This window comes from Castor canadensis, chromosome 2, assembly GCF_047511655.1.
Source record: "Castor canadensis chromosome 2, mCasCan1.hap1v2, whole genome shotgun sequence".
NCBI lineage: Eukaryota > Metazoa > Chordata > Mammalia > Rodentia > Castoridae > Castor > Castor canadensis.
In genome coordinates, this window is record NC_133387.1 from 72580331 (window position 1) to 72596577 (window position 16247).

Genomic DNA, 16247 nt, shown 5'->3' on the forward strand with positions numbered 1-16247 from the left:
CAAGAGCTATTGAGAAGAATATGGCAGAGTCCCTCTGACAAGAGCCCGCAGAATTCTGGTGCTGCCAGGGAGGTAAGCAGATGGAAAAGAGTTTGGAGGGAGAGAAAGGAACACTTACGGTGCAGAGGGGGTGCAGGTGTTCATGCCATGCAAGGGGGAGAGTACAGAAGCTCTCAGAGGAGGTGACACGTGAGCTGAATTTTGAAGAGTGAGTAGGAGTTTGCCAGGAGGAGAGTGGGGGTAGCTGTGCAGGCAGGAGGAAGCAGCCCACACAGACACTGAGCGCCTTGTGAAAGGGCACAGTGACAGAGGAAGAGAAGCTGGGTGTCGCTGGAGCTGAGGAGGGTGGGTAAGTGGGTTGTGGTGAGGACAGGCTTGAGGTGGAGGGGGCAATTAGGAGCCAGATTCCCAGGGGTGTATGCACAGAATGAGGAGCTAGATTTATCTCCCCCCACACTCCAGGGTGGTTGCTGTGTTGCTGACAAATATTTAAAGTGACAGCCATGAGGAAATGTGGTGCAGTGGAAGAAGCAATGGAGAGGGAGTCAGGAGATGTGGGTTCCAGTGCTGGCCTTCCCGTAATTGGCTTGGGACTTTGAGCAAGTCAACTGTCAGACTCTGGGGCATGTATGACTTATCACGGGAAGCAACTGCAAGGAGAACTACATCATAAACTAATTAGATCTTTAATTGATTTGAGAGGACAAAAAGAAAATAGAAGTATCCAGAAAGGACTAGAAAATTATCATCCTTTTTAGTAATAGCTCAGTGGTGTTTTCCAATAGTCTCCTTGCTTTGCTACTTATTCCATCAAATCTCCTTGCACAAAGACCTGTTCTTTATTCTATCCCACCAAAACTCTGCAAAACTATCCCAGTTTCCCTTTTTGGTCTCTTTGCTGTGAGTAATTCCTGGAGTTACTAATGGCAATTCTGAGAACCTACTTAGACAGAGTTGCCAGGTGAGTCAACATTAGGCAATTATTACTATATGGTTAGAACACTTCGAAGCTTAAGCAGAAAATAAGTGTGATGAAAGATGCTAAGTCAATGAACCCCCAATAATAAGTCCATTCTGCAGTTTTGGTCATTTAAGTATTGACTAATTGAGGCTTTATCTGGTCTCACTCCATCACTTTTCTCAAGGAAAGGAAGATCACAATGTATCTGCTGAACCACCTGGCCCCTTTTCCCTCCAGTGGGGGCTGTGAGGACTTTTACCCTTTCTGTCTAGGAGCACGCTGAACTAGCAAGACATATGGGAAGTACTTGATAACAGACAACTTAACAGAGGCCAAGATGTGCTTTTACTCTGAGTCCTCTCAGAAATCCTAATTATAAACCGTTCTAATGAGAAAAAGCAGCAAAAAAATAGCACAGAATTTATCCACCACACCAGCAGTCTACCCACCTGTTCTCTGTCTCAGGCTCCTCTTTTTCTGTGCTCATTAAGTACTCTGATCATTTGTACCCATTTGTATCTAGAATATATATTCTGAGATTTCCACAACATGAATGGATGAGAAGACTGAATTTCAAACATGAGTTCTCAAAGACTGCACTGGCATTAGAAATGTCACAAAAAAAGCTGAGTCAGAATTCCTGGGCCAGTGGCCAAAAATCTGCTTGATTAGAAATATCCCCTGTCACTCTGTTATATAGCAGAGCTGGAGAACCACTAAACTGTCACTTGACACTTATCCTGAGTAAATACCTACCAAGGGTCTCACAAGCCCCAAGGAGCTTACAGTCTAACAGGGAGCATGTGATAAGGACTGCAGGTACCTTGAATTCATTCTCCTTATCTTTTGTGCCTTTGTGAAATGGTCTGTCATAGCGGAATTTCCAGATGTGATTCACTTTATAGAAACTTTTGATGTTGTCTGGAACACCTTCTCTCTGCAGGACCTCCTGGCTCTCGGGAATGGGAGTCACAGCATATATCTGCAAGTCTAGGATTTAAGAGTCAAGGAGGAAATCGGACTTGGCAAGCTTCAAGGAAGTCTGGCTCGAGCTGAGCTGTGCAGAGAAGAGGATGGGTAACAATCTGGTGTTTCCATTTCGGTTGAAATCATTTAAAAAATTGCCAAAAAGATGCTAAGAACACACTTCATATCATGTCTCAAACTGCAGGCCTTGAACTAGTTCTTGCTAGGTGATTTTGACAAGGTGTCAGTTTGAAATTTTCATGGTCTATAAATTTATGTAGCACTTTTTTTTCTGTGTGTGGGGTGGGGCGGGGGAGAGGATAGGTGGGGGTAGTTTGAGTCTTAATTACTCAGAATTATAATAATCCTAATCCTTGTACATGAGACACTCTTATCTTAGTGTGTGCATGGCTCTTTGAAATTTATTCCTTATTTATAACATTACATAAATCCTCATGTGACCATGACTGAAGAAAGAAACCAGAACACTGGCGATGACTTATATTTACCTTTGTGCTGCTGTGACCCCAGCACAAAGGTGCTCTCCCTCAAAAGGTATTGATAAGCAAAGCTGTTTAGTTGTGGTTGATTTTAAACATATGAAAACGGGATAACATTTATTTATATATTCACCTCCTTCTCTTCTCAAAACAGCAAAATATTTTTTTATCTTATGAGATTTATTTCTCTTACATTTGGGTTTCTGCTTTTAAGTGTTAAGCATGACTGTCACGGGGAGTTTCATGTGTTCTTTAAGACCACTGGTGTCAGATAGAAGCAGATGGATTCAGGAAGGAGTGCTGGGGCCAATCGTCCTTGTTTCTAGTGCTTATGTAAGTAACTCCAGTTGAGTTGTTTGTGTTTAAACAGTGACAGTGTGAAGTAGATGGCAATTATTAAAGGCTGTTTAGGTAAAAGCCCCCCAAAAGATAACCCTTTCTGTTCCTTTCTGCATTTCAGAATAAAAGTATCAGAGAAAGGAGTGAATGGTGAGCACAGTGAGCATAATGCTATCACTTCCTTAAACTGAAGTAGTTTCGAAGGATGTCACAGGAAAATTATCCTAAGAGAAATCACTAAAACACAGGCTTTAAAAGCAGGGTTGAGATGCAGTGGAGTTTTAATTTAAAGGGAAAAAATTCTTTAATGAAATCTTTAGGGGATTTCTTTTCAACTGACATTGTAATAATAAATAGAACATTTAAATTCTGTTCAGAAGGAGCTAAGCTAAAATTAAAATGATCAGAATGAGGGAAGGCAAGAACATGACTATTGAAAAGGGACCAGCAGCTGAACAAGCTTGCAGGACAGTTCTCTGTGGCTAACAGCCCGTGTGACCTGACTGCAACCCAGCCCCTCCAGGGATGGATACACTGAGCTTCTGCCTGGAAGATTGTCTCATCCGGTTGGTTGGCATGCTGCATGGCGATGGCGTGTGGGAACTCGTTCAGCATTCTCTGCTGGAAAGCTTCTAGCCTCTCATAGTCATGACCTCGACACACAAACTCTTTATTCTGGGGGTGAAACCAAAACAAGCAATTAGGATTACATGAAAGTGCATTTATTACAGAGAAAAGCCAAAATACTTGACCATAGCAACAACTAGCCAAATGCTCCACACTGTCACACTACAACATCAGCAGAACAGATAGAACATTTTTGTCTAAACATTAAAAATGCAGGGCAAAGATCATGAGCTTCAGTCTCTACTGCTTTTTAAATTAGTGTGTATTAAACTGTACATATTAAGGTGTTTCATCATGATCTCTACTGCTCTTAATAAGGCCCAACAGCCTCAGTTTGCTTACATGAGGGGCAAAGAGATGTCTGATTCTCAGAGCACCAAAGTATAAAACCAAAGCAATCATGTTTCTGCTAAATGCTGAGGAACATGTGTGTTAAGGATGGTTTTTACGAACCAGATGTCAAACTCATGCACATAAATATGACATCTGAAGAAAAGAAAGTAAATGTATGAACTAAAAATGCATTTTACTGAATTTTTTCTCAAAGGCTTCTGAGATCAGGCTTAACACTTCCCCTGACTAGAGCTTTCCACAGGAAGGAAGACTGGGCCCATCTGTACTTCAGCTTTCAGAAGGCTGGCATAATCAGCTAAACTCAACTTATTATAACCATGAATCCTCTCTCTTTCTCTTTTTTTGGCAGTATTGGAGTTTGAACTCAGGACTTCATACTTGTAAGGCAGGCACTCCACCCCTTTGGTGTGCCTCCAGTCCTTTTGGCTCTGGTTATTTTGGAGATAACCTGGATTACAATTCTCCTATTTTACACTTCATATCATTGCTTGGATGATAGACATGCATCACCAGGGTCAACTTTCTCCACTGAGAGGGGGTCTCACAAACTTTATTTTGTCTGTGCTGGTCTGGAGCCTCAATCCTCCCAAGTTCAGCCTCGCACGTAGCAGGGATGACAGGTACATGCCATCATATCCAGCAGGAATCCTCTTTGGTGTCTGGAGCTAATTCTTAGGAGATTTGGGGCTTTGGTAAATGTTGGACATACTTTGAAAGCTTTTGTTTTATAATATACATGTAAGTATTCTGTAGTCAGGACTCTCTCGTTCAGGTAAGAATGCTGAAAGTTATTCTTGAGGTAGGCCAGAGAGCTGGAAAGTTGGGCAGGTTTTCAAAAACCTTAACAGTCTGGATAGATAGGAAGAAGCCCTTTCTGACAGTTTCATGATCATGAAACTACAGTTTTTGAGCACAGTTACTGACGAGGCACTCTGTGCTGACCTTGTTTAACCTGCACAAGCTTGAGAAGTGTCTCCTCAACCCACTCCACTCTGTAATTGGGGAACCAAGGTTCAAAGGCTTCAAGTACTTTACCTGTGTGTACTAGATTTAAAATCAAGTCTGAGTCCACGGTCTGAGCTCTGGCTCTGAAGATGGCCTGGTGAGTTCAGGAAAAACTTTGAGCTCCCAAGACCAAGAAAGGTTGTTGGATCTCACGCCCTAAGGTCTTTTAAGAAACGGAGAGCCTGGTTTGTGGCCCTGGGAGCTAAGGCCTTTGAGTGTCAGCTCCCTGAGGTTCCTGTCATACCAGGCCATACCGAGAGGGTTAGAAACAAGTGGTGGAAGCTGGGTGTGGTGCACACACTTGCAATCCCAGCATTTCAGAGGTTGAGGCAGGAAGAGCATGAATTCCAGGCCAGCCTGGGCTATATACTGAGATCCTGCTTCAAAACAAAACAAAAAAGAAACGATGGGGGAGAGGGGCAGGGGCTTCAGGTTTGCTGCTGCAGATGATTAGAGGAAAAGTTACAAGGGCAGGGCTTTGAGAATCTGCCTCAACTTCCCACAGTCTTTAAATAAATCATAATTCTTTCGAAAACACAATAAGGCACACCGTATCTAGAAATCAGGACTTCAAACAACTGTATATTTAAAACTTTCTAGATAAAAATTAAACTTTTTCCTTTTTTTTGGTGGTACTGGTGTTTGAACTCAGGGTCTCACACTGGCTAGGCAGATGCTCTACCACTTGAGCCACTCCACCAGCCCTTTTCTTAGTGTTCAGTATTTTTGAGATAGGGTCTCAGACACATTTGCCTGGGTTGGCTTCAAACTGTGTTCCTCCTGATCTCTGCCTCCTGAAAATTATACCTCTGACGCAGATAAAAGCTGTACCTTCTAATGCTGTATTTAAAAAATTCTACACAAAAGATAACACATTTTCTTGATAAAAGACTTTCCTACATATTACAGGAATTGTAAAACAAATACCCAAATTTTCCCATAACTGAAATATATTTTAAAAAATGCTACACATAGCAACTTTGTAAAACCAGGAGAGTAACTCTCAGCACATTACATTCACTGGTATAAGGAAACTGTTTTGAAATACAATGCAGTTTTGGCTCTGATATTTGGGTTTCCAAGAAAGAAAAAGGAATTAAGCATTTTCCTCCACCACTATTCAGTTTTAAAAAATCATAGCATTATTGAGATAAAATTAACCTACTACTTTAAAATTCACCTTTTAGAAATGTGCAATTCAAAAAAATAAAATGTGCAATTGAGTGGTTGTTAGTATATTCATGGAGTTGTGCAACCATCAGCACAAAAAAATTTCAGAGTCTTTTCATCATCTGAAAAAGAAACCCTGTACCCATCATCCGTCACTTCCTATTACCTCTTATTTCTCCAGTTCCTAGCAACCCCAAACTACTTTCTGTTTCTATAGATCTATCTGTTATGGAATAATACAATGTGGCCTAATGTGACTGGCTTCTTCCACTTAATATAGTATTTTCAAAGTTCATCCAGCTTGTGGCATATATCTGTACTTCATTCCTTTTTGTGGCTGAATAATAGTCCGTTGTATAAATACACTACATTTTGTTTGTGCATTCATCAGTTGATAGATATCTGAGCTGTTTCTGCTTTTTGGATATTATGAATAATGTTGCTACAAATCATCAGGTCTTTGTGTGAATGCACATCTTTAGTTTGCTTGAGCAAAGACCTAGGAGAGAATCTGTTAGGTCAGAGTGGCCAGTACCTTTTAAAGAACCCGCTTTCAGTCAGGCACCAGTGGCTCACACTTGTAATCCTAGTTTTTTGGGAGGCTAAGATGGGGAGGCACAGTTCGAGGCCAGCCTGGGCAAAAAAGTTAGCAAGATCCCATCTCAACCAATAGATGGGCATAGTGGTTTAGGCCTGTCATCCCAAGCTACATGGTAGGCTGAGAGCGGGAAGAGAGCAGTTCTAGGCCACCCAGATCTCAATGGAAAAAAGTTGGGTGTAATGACACACGCCTGTCATCCCAGCTACTGCAAGAAGGCTAAAATAAAAGGATCACAGTCTAGGCTGGCCTAGACCAAAAAGGAGACCTTATCTCTAAAATAGCCACAGCACAAAAGGTTGGAGACATGGCTCAAGCAGTAGAGTTCCTGTCTAGCAAGCATGAAGCCCTGAGTTCAAACCCCAGTTTGAAAACTGGAAAAGGACTCACTTGCCATGAGTGGATCATACATTGTAGAAATCTACTTATTTATTTGAGTTTTCAAAGTTATCTTGAAATTGAACAAACAGTGAGGGGAAGTTTCCAATGGTGATAGTTTGGTTTTAAATAGAAACAAAACAAAACAAAACTATTATCTCATTTCCTAAAAACAGGCCAGGCCCTCAGGTTCTGAAGGCTGCAGTGTCCTTCAGAAACCAACAGAGGGGGCCCTTCTCTTTCATTTTGAAGGAAACACCAAGTACATCCAGAAAAGCTGTTTCAACAGACCCTTTAAATAACAGATACCAGAGATTGGTTTATTCTAATTGACTTTTTAAAAAAAAATTATTCCATCAGGTGGTTCTCCAATTTGCAAAAACTCCTTTCATAATTATGGGTTCTCAATTACTTGTGATTTTTTTAACTTTATACTTTTTTTCTTTTGCGGTACTGGGGTTTGAACTCAGAGCCTCATGCTTGCTAGGCAGGCACTCTACCACTTAAGCCACTCCCCCCAGTGCTTTTTGCTTTAGTTATTTTTCAGATAGGTCTTGTGTTTTTGTTCAGGGCTGGCCTCAGACCATGATTCTATTACTTATACTTCCCATGTAGCTGGTATCACAGACATGATCCACTCTGCCCAGCTTATTTATGGAGATGGGGTACACCAACTTTTTGCTGGGCTGGCTTTGAACTATGAGCCTCCTGATTTCCACCTCCCAAGTAGCTGGGATTACAGGTGTGTATCACTATGACTAGCTCTTTAAATTTATACTTTTAATGTATAGCAATTACATATAATAGACCAATTATCTAGAGGTAATTTACTGTATAATTGCTAACTAGGCTCAGAATTTGACCACGGCTGTATTATGACTTTGGTGGGTCCTTGGAACTTAGGCCTTCATGAGCTCCTCCTCCATAAAACATAATAAAAATCCTATTGTTTGATTTGGCTTGATACAGATGGACATATTAATATTAATGCCTTCTAATGCACAATATACAGCATAGAATATTTTATTACATTTTCTTCAGACTAAAACAACTTTATTTTTTACCTTCTGATATTTAAGAGGAATTATGTCATGTGGACCCCTAAACTATTATGATATCCAAACGTGGTCCTACTGTGTATAATGGATTGGCTAACTGTGGGTATGACATGAATCAAGATGTAACCTTTCACAGTGCACAGTTTTGTGCCAACAGAGGAATGGTTCTCCTGCAGTCACACTGGACCCTGCTGGGGTGGGAGGGTCACCAGCACTGGTGCTGCTCACAGCTCTAGAATGCTCATCACTTCACTAAGAACCTAGATCCAGGCCTGTGCCCTCCTCAGAGGGGTGCTGATGGCAGAACAGGACAAGCATATCCACTTCTAAACCCCAGTCTTTTCAATACAGCAAGTTTTGAATTGGCCATTGATTTTGATCTGGAGCTGAGCTTTCTTCTGTTTGTAGGCAGGCCCTCTGTGACATCAGCTTTGTGACTATGCAACACCACGTGGACTCTCTTTTAATGTAACGAGGAAATTTCACATCACATCTGTGCAGCACCCAAATCATGGCTGTTTCAATCAATTACCAGAGATAATCAAACCATCATGTGAGTACTTATCCTACGTGATACTAAAATAAATCTTTACCTATGGTTTTGGTTATTGTGGGTTCTGCCTACTACCTACCTACCTGCCTGCCTGCATATTTTTCATTCAGAAAGGAAGGTAAGTTAATGATTATTAAATAAATGACGAAGTGGTCTTTTTCCTCTCCCTTCTCCAAGTACACTCACCCTATCTCTCTATTCTTATGTGCTGACAGTTAAAACACAGAATTTAGGTTAACACAATTACCAAAATATTTGCATAGGAAATTTTTAACTGACTCAATTTACCAATTATTCAGGGCACTTCTCCTTAGTCACTTGAGCAAGAACATTTCCTCTTTTGATAAATTTTTTTGTTTTTTTAGCAGTACTGGGGGATTGAACTTAGGGCCTCATACTTGCTAGGCAATTGCTCTACCATCTGAATCACTCTGCCAATCCTTAATCAATGTTTTTTAATATATGGAGGATGCTATATACTGAAATGTTCAATAAATACTCAATCATATAAAATAAAATAGTACTTGATGGAGTGTGAAAAATGAAAAGAATGGGGTTGAATATTTTATTATCTAGTGGGAACCTTAGAATGTTTAGATTTCCCTTTGTAGAAAGTTTGTGCTAGCAATAAATTGGATCTCTTTGCTGGGTGATATTTACCTTTTCACAAAGTCATCAAACAGGCCAAACAACACTCTTTACATGATTCTGGAGGTAAGGTTTCCACATGATGTATAACAGTCTGCAGCTACCAGCCCCCCTCTGCTGTACCCTCCTCCATTTTTCTGTAATGCTACCTCTATGGAAATTGCAGAATGGATAGAATAGTGAACATCACATAAGGGAAACTATAATTGCCAAAGATTGCTCAGAAAGTAAACTTTGAAAAGGACAGACTGTTTGATCTCTTGGGAATTTATTCAAAACAAGACATTCTGGATTAATAAGATGGTTAAAAAAGTCCTGTGATGTTCTTACTTATCTCATTACCTGTCATAAAATGTCATTAATTATCTTAGTTTTCTTTTTTGAGAAATCCATATTAGAAGGATGAAAGCAAGTTAAATGGCATATTACTTACTCTTAAGAAAAATGGAAATTTTTTTCCATAAAATCCAACTCTGAAGAATTCCGGTTCTAGACGCTGCTGATCCATGATTTTGTCATACAAAGAAGCTTCCATCATCTAGGAAAGAATGAGAGAAGTTCTAAATATTCTATCCCATCTTTCAGTCCTACAAGTTATAAGAAGAAAATGTTTCTTCTGTATAAAAAGAACTTCATTTAATTCAGTTTTCAGAATAACATTTGATTTCCTTGTTTATGCTTTATATCAAGAATCTGCAAACTTCTTCTACAAGTGCCCAGAGAGTAAACACTTTACGCTTTGCAGGCCATATGGTCTCTGTCATAACTTGGGTCAGAAGTATAGCCTGTGTGCCTAGCAGAGTTGAGCAGTTATGAGAGAGACCATATTAACACAGACAGTTAGAAGCAAAATCTTTCTGGAGAATTCTTATGCCAGATATACTCACTAGAGACTTTGTCTATACCTTGCATATGGTAATTCAGGGTAACTGGAAGGTGCAGCTTTGCACAGGTTGGACAGGGGTAAACCAACAAACCAAAGGAGACTCATAGTGCAGAGTGTAGTCTGGGCTGGAAGCTCTTAAGTGTGTCTTTGACAATGCTCAAACTATGAAGCACGGAAAGCTTATGGCTTCCTTTTCATGGTATTATCACCCCCAGGGCTTTCAGAGAAAGACTAATATTGTGCTTGAAGACTCTCCCCACCCCCAGTAACAGCACCCCAAAGAGCAGTTGCTTTGAAGTGTAATGCTCTGGGTTTATAAAAATCTTAGTGACTATGGCACCCAAGGGCTGACATGGGTAAACACTGTAACCTTGCTTCTGTAGCAGGGACAGCGTGCCAAGGTCAGTGACGATTTTATATAAAACTGCAGAGCCTGCTAGAGTCAGCATGATGAACTGAAGGTAAAACCAGATCTTTCTCTTTGGTTTTCACACAAGGAGAATTATGGGTGAACTGCTGATATGAAATGGTATCCGAAAGCACGGAGTGGGCACCAGTCAGGTGAATGAGGTGCTCTGGTGGTGTGAGGAATTCTGCGGCTGCTAAGCTTTATGTTATCATCTCTTAATGATCACCTCGAAATTAAAAGGCAACATCCTAATTTTTTTAGAAACCCAGAAGAACTTCAGCACTCATCATGACCTTTTGTATTACAACATGACATAAAATGTTCACCACGCCAAAGAATAAGGACTCTGGAGGACAGGACTTGTTTGAACCTAAAAGCAAGAAGATACAAAACAACTAATTCGGGAGCACAGACAGAATACCAAACTCCTCCAGCTTTTGGGTAGTAAGACCATGGCTTAGGTTTAGCAAAAATGTATTTCAAGAGTGCTGACGCAGAATTTGGCCCTAATTTATTTTAAAATGGGCCTGCTAGCCATTTCTAGTAATCTGCTTTGCCGATTAGGGTGTATTGTTACAGAGATTATTGTACAATTGGGAAGTTCTTCAAATAGTGTGGAGATTTTCCACAATAAACTTAAAATCTTAATCATGGATTAGACTGTGTATTTCATATGTGGTGTTCTAAAACAGATGAGGGGCTAACTTTTTGTCTATTAATCAAAAGCATTACACAGATCAATTTGCTATTTCTCTGTATAAATAGTTGAGTATGCTTGAGAGAAAACACTTGTCTTAAAAAGGGACTCTGTAAGGCATGTGAAGATGATCACAAAGTTGACTTCACAGAGCCATGCCAGAAAGCTAATCAAAGAGGGGTGCCCAGCCTGTTTCAAAAGCACCCAGGTAGCTTACCCTCATCTTGCTCAGGTTTCTGTAGTCATAATAACTCTCGTACTGTTCTGCAATCTTCCTGCACAAGATAATGCCGTTCTCCCAACACTGTGGACAGAACAATGATACACTGTAACCATCCTCCACACTTACCTGCTTCCAACCAAAGACCAGGACTTGACTGCTTTCAGATCATGCAGCCTTACTCTTTAATCTTTATACCTTGAACAGTGTCACTGCAATTTTAAGCATGAAAACATTAGGCAATTGATGTGTACATTATTAAAAATCTTTGGAAATTTGGAAATGAGAATTCATGACCACAGTCATTAACATTTGGGGCAGAAACAATATTTTCTGGTGTTTTAGAATCACCATCTTAAAATAACTGCAGCTCTAAAATGGCCACATAGATGGTTACTCACAGGCCCTAAGTGCTGAGGAGGGACTCATCACTGATCCCTGAGGCCCAGTTATCCATGGCTGGTACTGTGGATTCCTTGCTGGGCTCACTTGCACTTGCAAGTTGTGAGGTCTTTTTAGACCCTTGTTAGACCACCTGGTTACTCTCAGAAGAAATTAAAAATTCTTTGATTTCAGCATAGTTATCAATAAACATTTTCTGCAAAAGGCCAGACAGTCAATATATTTGGCTTTGAGGGTCATACAGTCTTCAGAAATACTCATCTGTTATAGCATGAAAGTAACCATAGACATGAATGAGTATGGCTACATTCTAATAACAATTTATGGACACAAATATATAAAGTTCATGTAGTTTTCACATGTCATGACATGGGAAATGTCGCATTGTCATTCTCTTGATTTTGTTCAACCATCTATTTATCTATCTATGTATTTATGTAGTTATTTTGGTGGTACTGGGGTTTGAACTCAGGGATTCATGGTTGCTAGGAAGGTGTTCTATCACTTGAGTCACTCTACCAGCCCTCTTTCATTCATTTAAAGATGTAAAAGCTATTTGCACCTTGTAGGCTATATAAGAGCAGGCAGTAAGCCATATGTACCATGGGCCAGAGTTTGCAATCCTGATCTGCAGAGACCCCTGGGAACAGGGCCAATACATGAGGTACTTGTGGAAATTTTATAGGAAGAAGACATGAATCATTTCTTTTGCTATTAGTGTATTGCTATGTTAGTCTAGTTAGATAAATAATAAAGGATGATAAAAGAAGCAATTTCCTTGCATCAAATTTTAGGCATACCAAATTATGTTTTTTGAAAGAATGACAGCCACTGGTTGCATTTTAATTTACTGCAATTTGGAAGAGACATTTATTTATTTTTGTGGTATTGGTGTTTGAACCTTGAGCCACTCTGTCAGCCCTTTTTTGTGATGGGTTTTTTCGAGATAGGGTCTCATGAACTATTTGTTTGGGCTGGCTTTGAACCGCGATCATCCTGATTTCTGTCTCCTGAGTAGCTAGGATTAAAGGCATGAGTCACTGGCACCCTGCATGGAAGAGATATTTAAATCTAAAACATTCACCAAATTATTGAAGGGTTCAGATCAAATAAACAATGATGGTCAGATTCACAATTGTTTTCTAGAGAATTTCAAGCCCTTCAAAGAGAGAAGTGGGGTGAAGTACTAAATTGCATTATTAGACCAGTAAGGTTTTTTCATCATCCCAAGCATCCCTAAGTATATGAAGGAACGTCACAAACTTCTTTAAGAAATCCAGTGTTTTTATTTTATCTTAAAAAAAAGTTGAATGGGGAAGAATGCATGCTAATTTGAGGAGTGGGTAAAAGGTGATAATGGTATTTCAGAGAATAAAATGGCTAAGTGCTGTGGTCTATGTTCCCCAAATTCATATGTTGAAATCCTAAAGTGATGATAGGTAGGGCCTCTGGGAGGTGATTAGGTCACAAAGGTGGAGTCTCATGAATGGTTTTAGTGTCCTTATGAAAGAGGCTCCAAAGAGCGAGCTACTCCTTCAACCATGTGAAGACACAGGGACACAGGGAGAAGGTGCCTCTGTGAGAAAGCAACACTGAATCTGCTGAGGCCTTGATCTAGGACTTCCCAGCCCCAGTGACAAACAAAAATTTCTGTTCTGTATAAGCCACCTAGCCTATATATTTTGGAACATCAGCCAGAACTGCAATAGTGGGGCTGAGACCAAGTGATGATGCTGCAAGAGCAGTGTTTATCAAAGGGTGGTGCAGAGTTCCTGCACCTGGGGGTCTCCCGGCATCCTCCTTGGAAACCACAGATTTGCCAGCCCCGTGTCAGGCCTGCCTAGTCAAAATGTCTAGGGGCAGGACCCAGGAACCTGCATTTCAACAAGTTCTTGGTGTTCCTAATGTACATGAAAGTGTCAGGACCACTGATTGAGGTGGGCATCAGTACACTAGAAATAAAAGGAAAGGGACACTAATGCAGTCACCTCAGAAGGGACTGTGGACTGGCAAGCCCACTTACTTTGCCTCTGTCGAAGTTCTGGATGATGGTGAGGTGCAGGTGCTCCTTGCGCTGCCATTCTGTTTGCATGGGGTAGGTCAGGAACTCCCTGAGGGGCCGATCGGACCATTCGAGCAGCTCGTCATACAACAGGAGGGTGTATGCAGCCTCTGCAAGTCAAGGGGGCAGGGAATGAGACAGATTTCAAACACTCCTGTCAAATGAGGCCGGTTTCAGTCACAGTGGAGAAAATACTGTCTCCTAAATTCCATCATATGGCAGAAAAATGTCCAGAATCTCTTCAACGGCAGGTTAATGAATGGTGACTTCCCTTGGATGATAGAATTATCAAGAGATGTTTTTAATCTTTCAGTTCCTAGTATTTTTCTGTTTCTGTTTTTTCGTTTTGTTTTGGTAGTACTGGGGTTTGAACTTAGTGTCTCATGTTCACTAGGCAGGTACTCTACCACTTGAACCACACTCACACACCCCTAAACCATTTTTGCTATCATTACTTTTCAGGGAGGGTCTTGTGTTTTTGTCTGGGGCTGGACTTAGACCTCAATCATCCTATCTATGCCCTACCACATATAGCTGGAATCACAGGCATGGACCATTACATCTGGCTTGCTTGTTGAGATGGGATTTCACTACTTTTTGGGCAGGCTAGCCTCCAATTGTTATCCTCCCAATCTCTGCCTCCCCAGTAGCTGGGATTACAGGTATAGGCCACTGTGGCCAGCCATCTGTTTCTTTCTTAATTTGTTTTTTGTCTCTCCCCAATAGTGTACATGTACTGTGGAACAATCTCAAGGATGTCTTATTGTAGCTGGTTCAAAGATGTGTGGGGGCATGCCTTTGTTTGCTAGAACAAATCATGATAAAAGCGGACTATGAGACCTTGAAAAGAGCATGACTACAAAGCAAACAAATGGTACTTAAATTCTCTGGAAAATACTGGGAAACATTGTAACTGGTGAGGGTATGCAGACAGAATTTAGAAGGGGCAAAAAAGCCAGAGAGTTGCTGAGTGAAGACCAAACCAAACCAAACAAGCAAACTCCTACCAAAGTAGGAACTGGAGAGGTAGAAGTATTAGAAGAGTGTGAGTGAGTATGTGTGGTGTGTGTGTGTGTGTGTGTGTGTGTGTGTGTGTACAAGTGTACTGTCGTGATCTGTGTGAGAACACCCTCCTGGTTGGCCCCACATATTTCAGTAAAGGCTACAGACAGCATCCCACGCTTGGGATTACTAGATTTCCTGTGGAAACAGGTAACGAGGTGATTTTCTTTATACACATGGGGAGAAATGGTGGCCTGGGGCTGTCAGTACAGCTAAGAGAGAGGTAGTAGATTTAATAGAATACTTGCCATTCTGCAGATCACTTCTTTTCCTGAACCATAAACAGGACAAATAGATCAAGAAAAGGAACCAGAATCCAATGTCCTTACTGAAGGACTATAATAAATTTTCCCTCTAACATTGTAATACCCAACCCATTTTCTAAATTGAATAAAATTCACTGACCCTTATGTTATTAATCCATTTAAGTAACACACCATTGTCTCTTAAATGATGTACTAGTAGCTTTTAACACAATATCAATACATATCTTTTGTCTTCATTCATTTGCCTTCAAGGTAACGACACATAAAGTCCTGAGGTAGCATGCTAAGTTCTAATACTATGACTTGGGCATCTCCACACATAAAACATAGGGAAGTAAGAAAGAGCAGGATTCTTAAGTATAGAAGTTCCATGAGTCACAGCTTTTTTTCTCTACAAGTACTTTTGGCAAGCTCAAACAAGCTCCTGGTGCTCATTATTTTTCCAACAGTTCTCATTACCAGCCAGTAGTCTCTTATCCCCTGCCCTTCAGTCTGTGCACTGTTACCAACGTGACCCTTCTTCAATACAAATGATCAGATTGATCTACTGATCAAAACCAGTCCATGTCTCTCAATAGATAAAACAATAAATTTAGGCTTCCAGAGAGAGAGGGCTGCTAACAATCTGGACCTACGAAACTCTCCTTCCACAAAGTTTAGGTAAGGAGGAGCCAGATGCAGTTGATTTTAAGAAGCGTCAATAGCTGCTGCACCTCCAGTCCTCATACTCGAAGTTCCTGGCCTCCATTGTCAGCTTTTGAGGAAGGAAGTGAGATGCATCCTGATTCACAGGCAGCTGGCCAGAAGAAAGCTGCCCACAGGACAGGGATGCCTTACGTTGCATGATTATTTGCCAACTTTTTTTGTGGGGATTGACATGAGATGGACAGAGAAAGGATCCACTATAGGTATAAGCTAGCTGGTGGGTGCAAAAACAAAGCCCCAAAATGGAGGCTGCCATGGGAAACTACAACTATAATAACCAGATCAGCAGAGCTGTGCTGTATTTTGAATAGCTTCCTAGCTTTCTCTGAGAGCTCCTGAGCTGAAGTCTTACCTATCTTTAGAATAAATGCTAAGCACCTA

The 16247-nt window shown here is 40.7% G+C and overlaps 1 protein-coding gene and 1 long non-coding RNA gene across 7 annotated transcripts in view; one reads left to right on the plus strand and one right to left on the minus strand.

The window, feature by feature from the left end:
- Nucleotides 1-16247, minus strand: part of Dock4 (dedicator of cytokinesis 4) — a 433717-nt gene that overhangs the window by 25513 nt on the left and 391957 nt on the right. For all 5 annotated transcript variants that reach the window (XM_074065045.1, XM_074065044.1, XM_074065046.1 and 2 more), the window contains 5 exons: nt 13795-13943; nt 11367-11453; nt 9591-9695; nt 3300-3441; nt 1785-1951 (listed from right to left, as the gene is read on the minus strand). In XM_074065045.1, coding sequence (XP_073921146.1) covers nt 1785-1951; nt 3300-3441; nt 9591-9695; nt 11367-11453; nt 13795-13943 — 650 coding nt within the window. The remainder of the gene's footprint in view (nt 1-1784; nt 1952-3299; nt 3442-9590; nt 9696-11366; nt 11454-13794; nt 13944-16247) is intronic.
- Nucleotides 1529-11558, plus strand: LOC141420691 (uncharacterized). Of its 2 annotated transcripts, none has more exons than XR_012445219.1 (4): nt 1529-1780; nt 1905-2038; nt 8365-8509; nt 10541-11558. It is a non-coding gene; the product is annotated as an uncharacterized lncRNA (long non-coding RNA). The 2 variants fall into 2 exon arrangements; XR_012445218.1 differs by having other exon boundaries at nt 1533-1780; nt 10714-11558.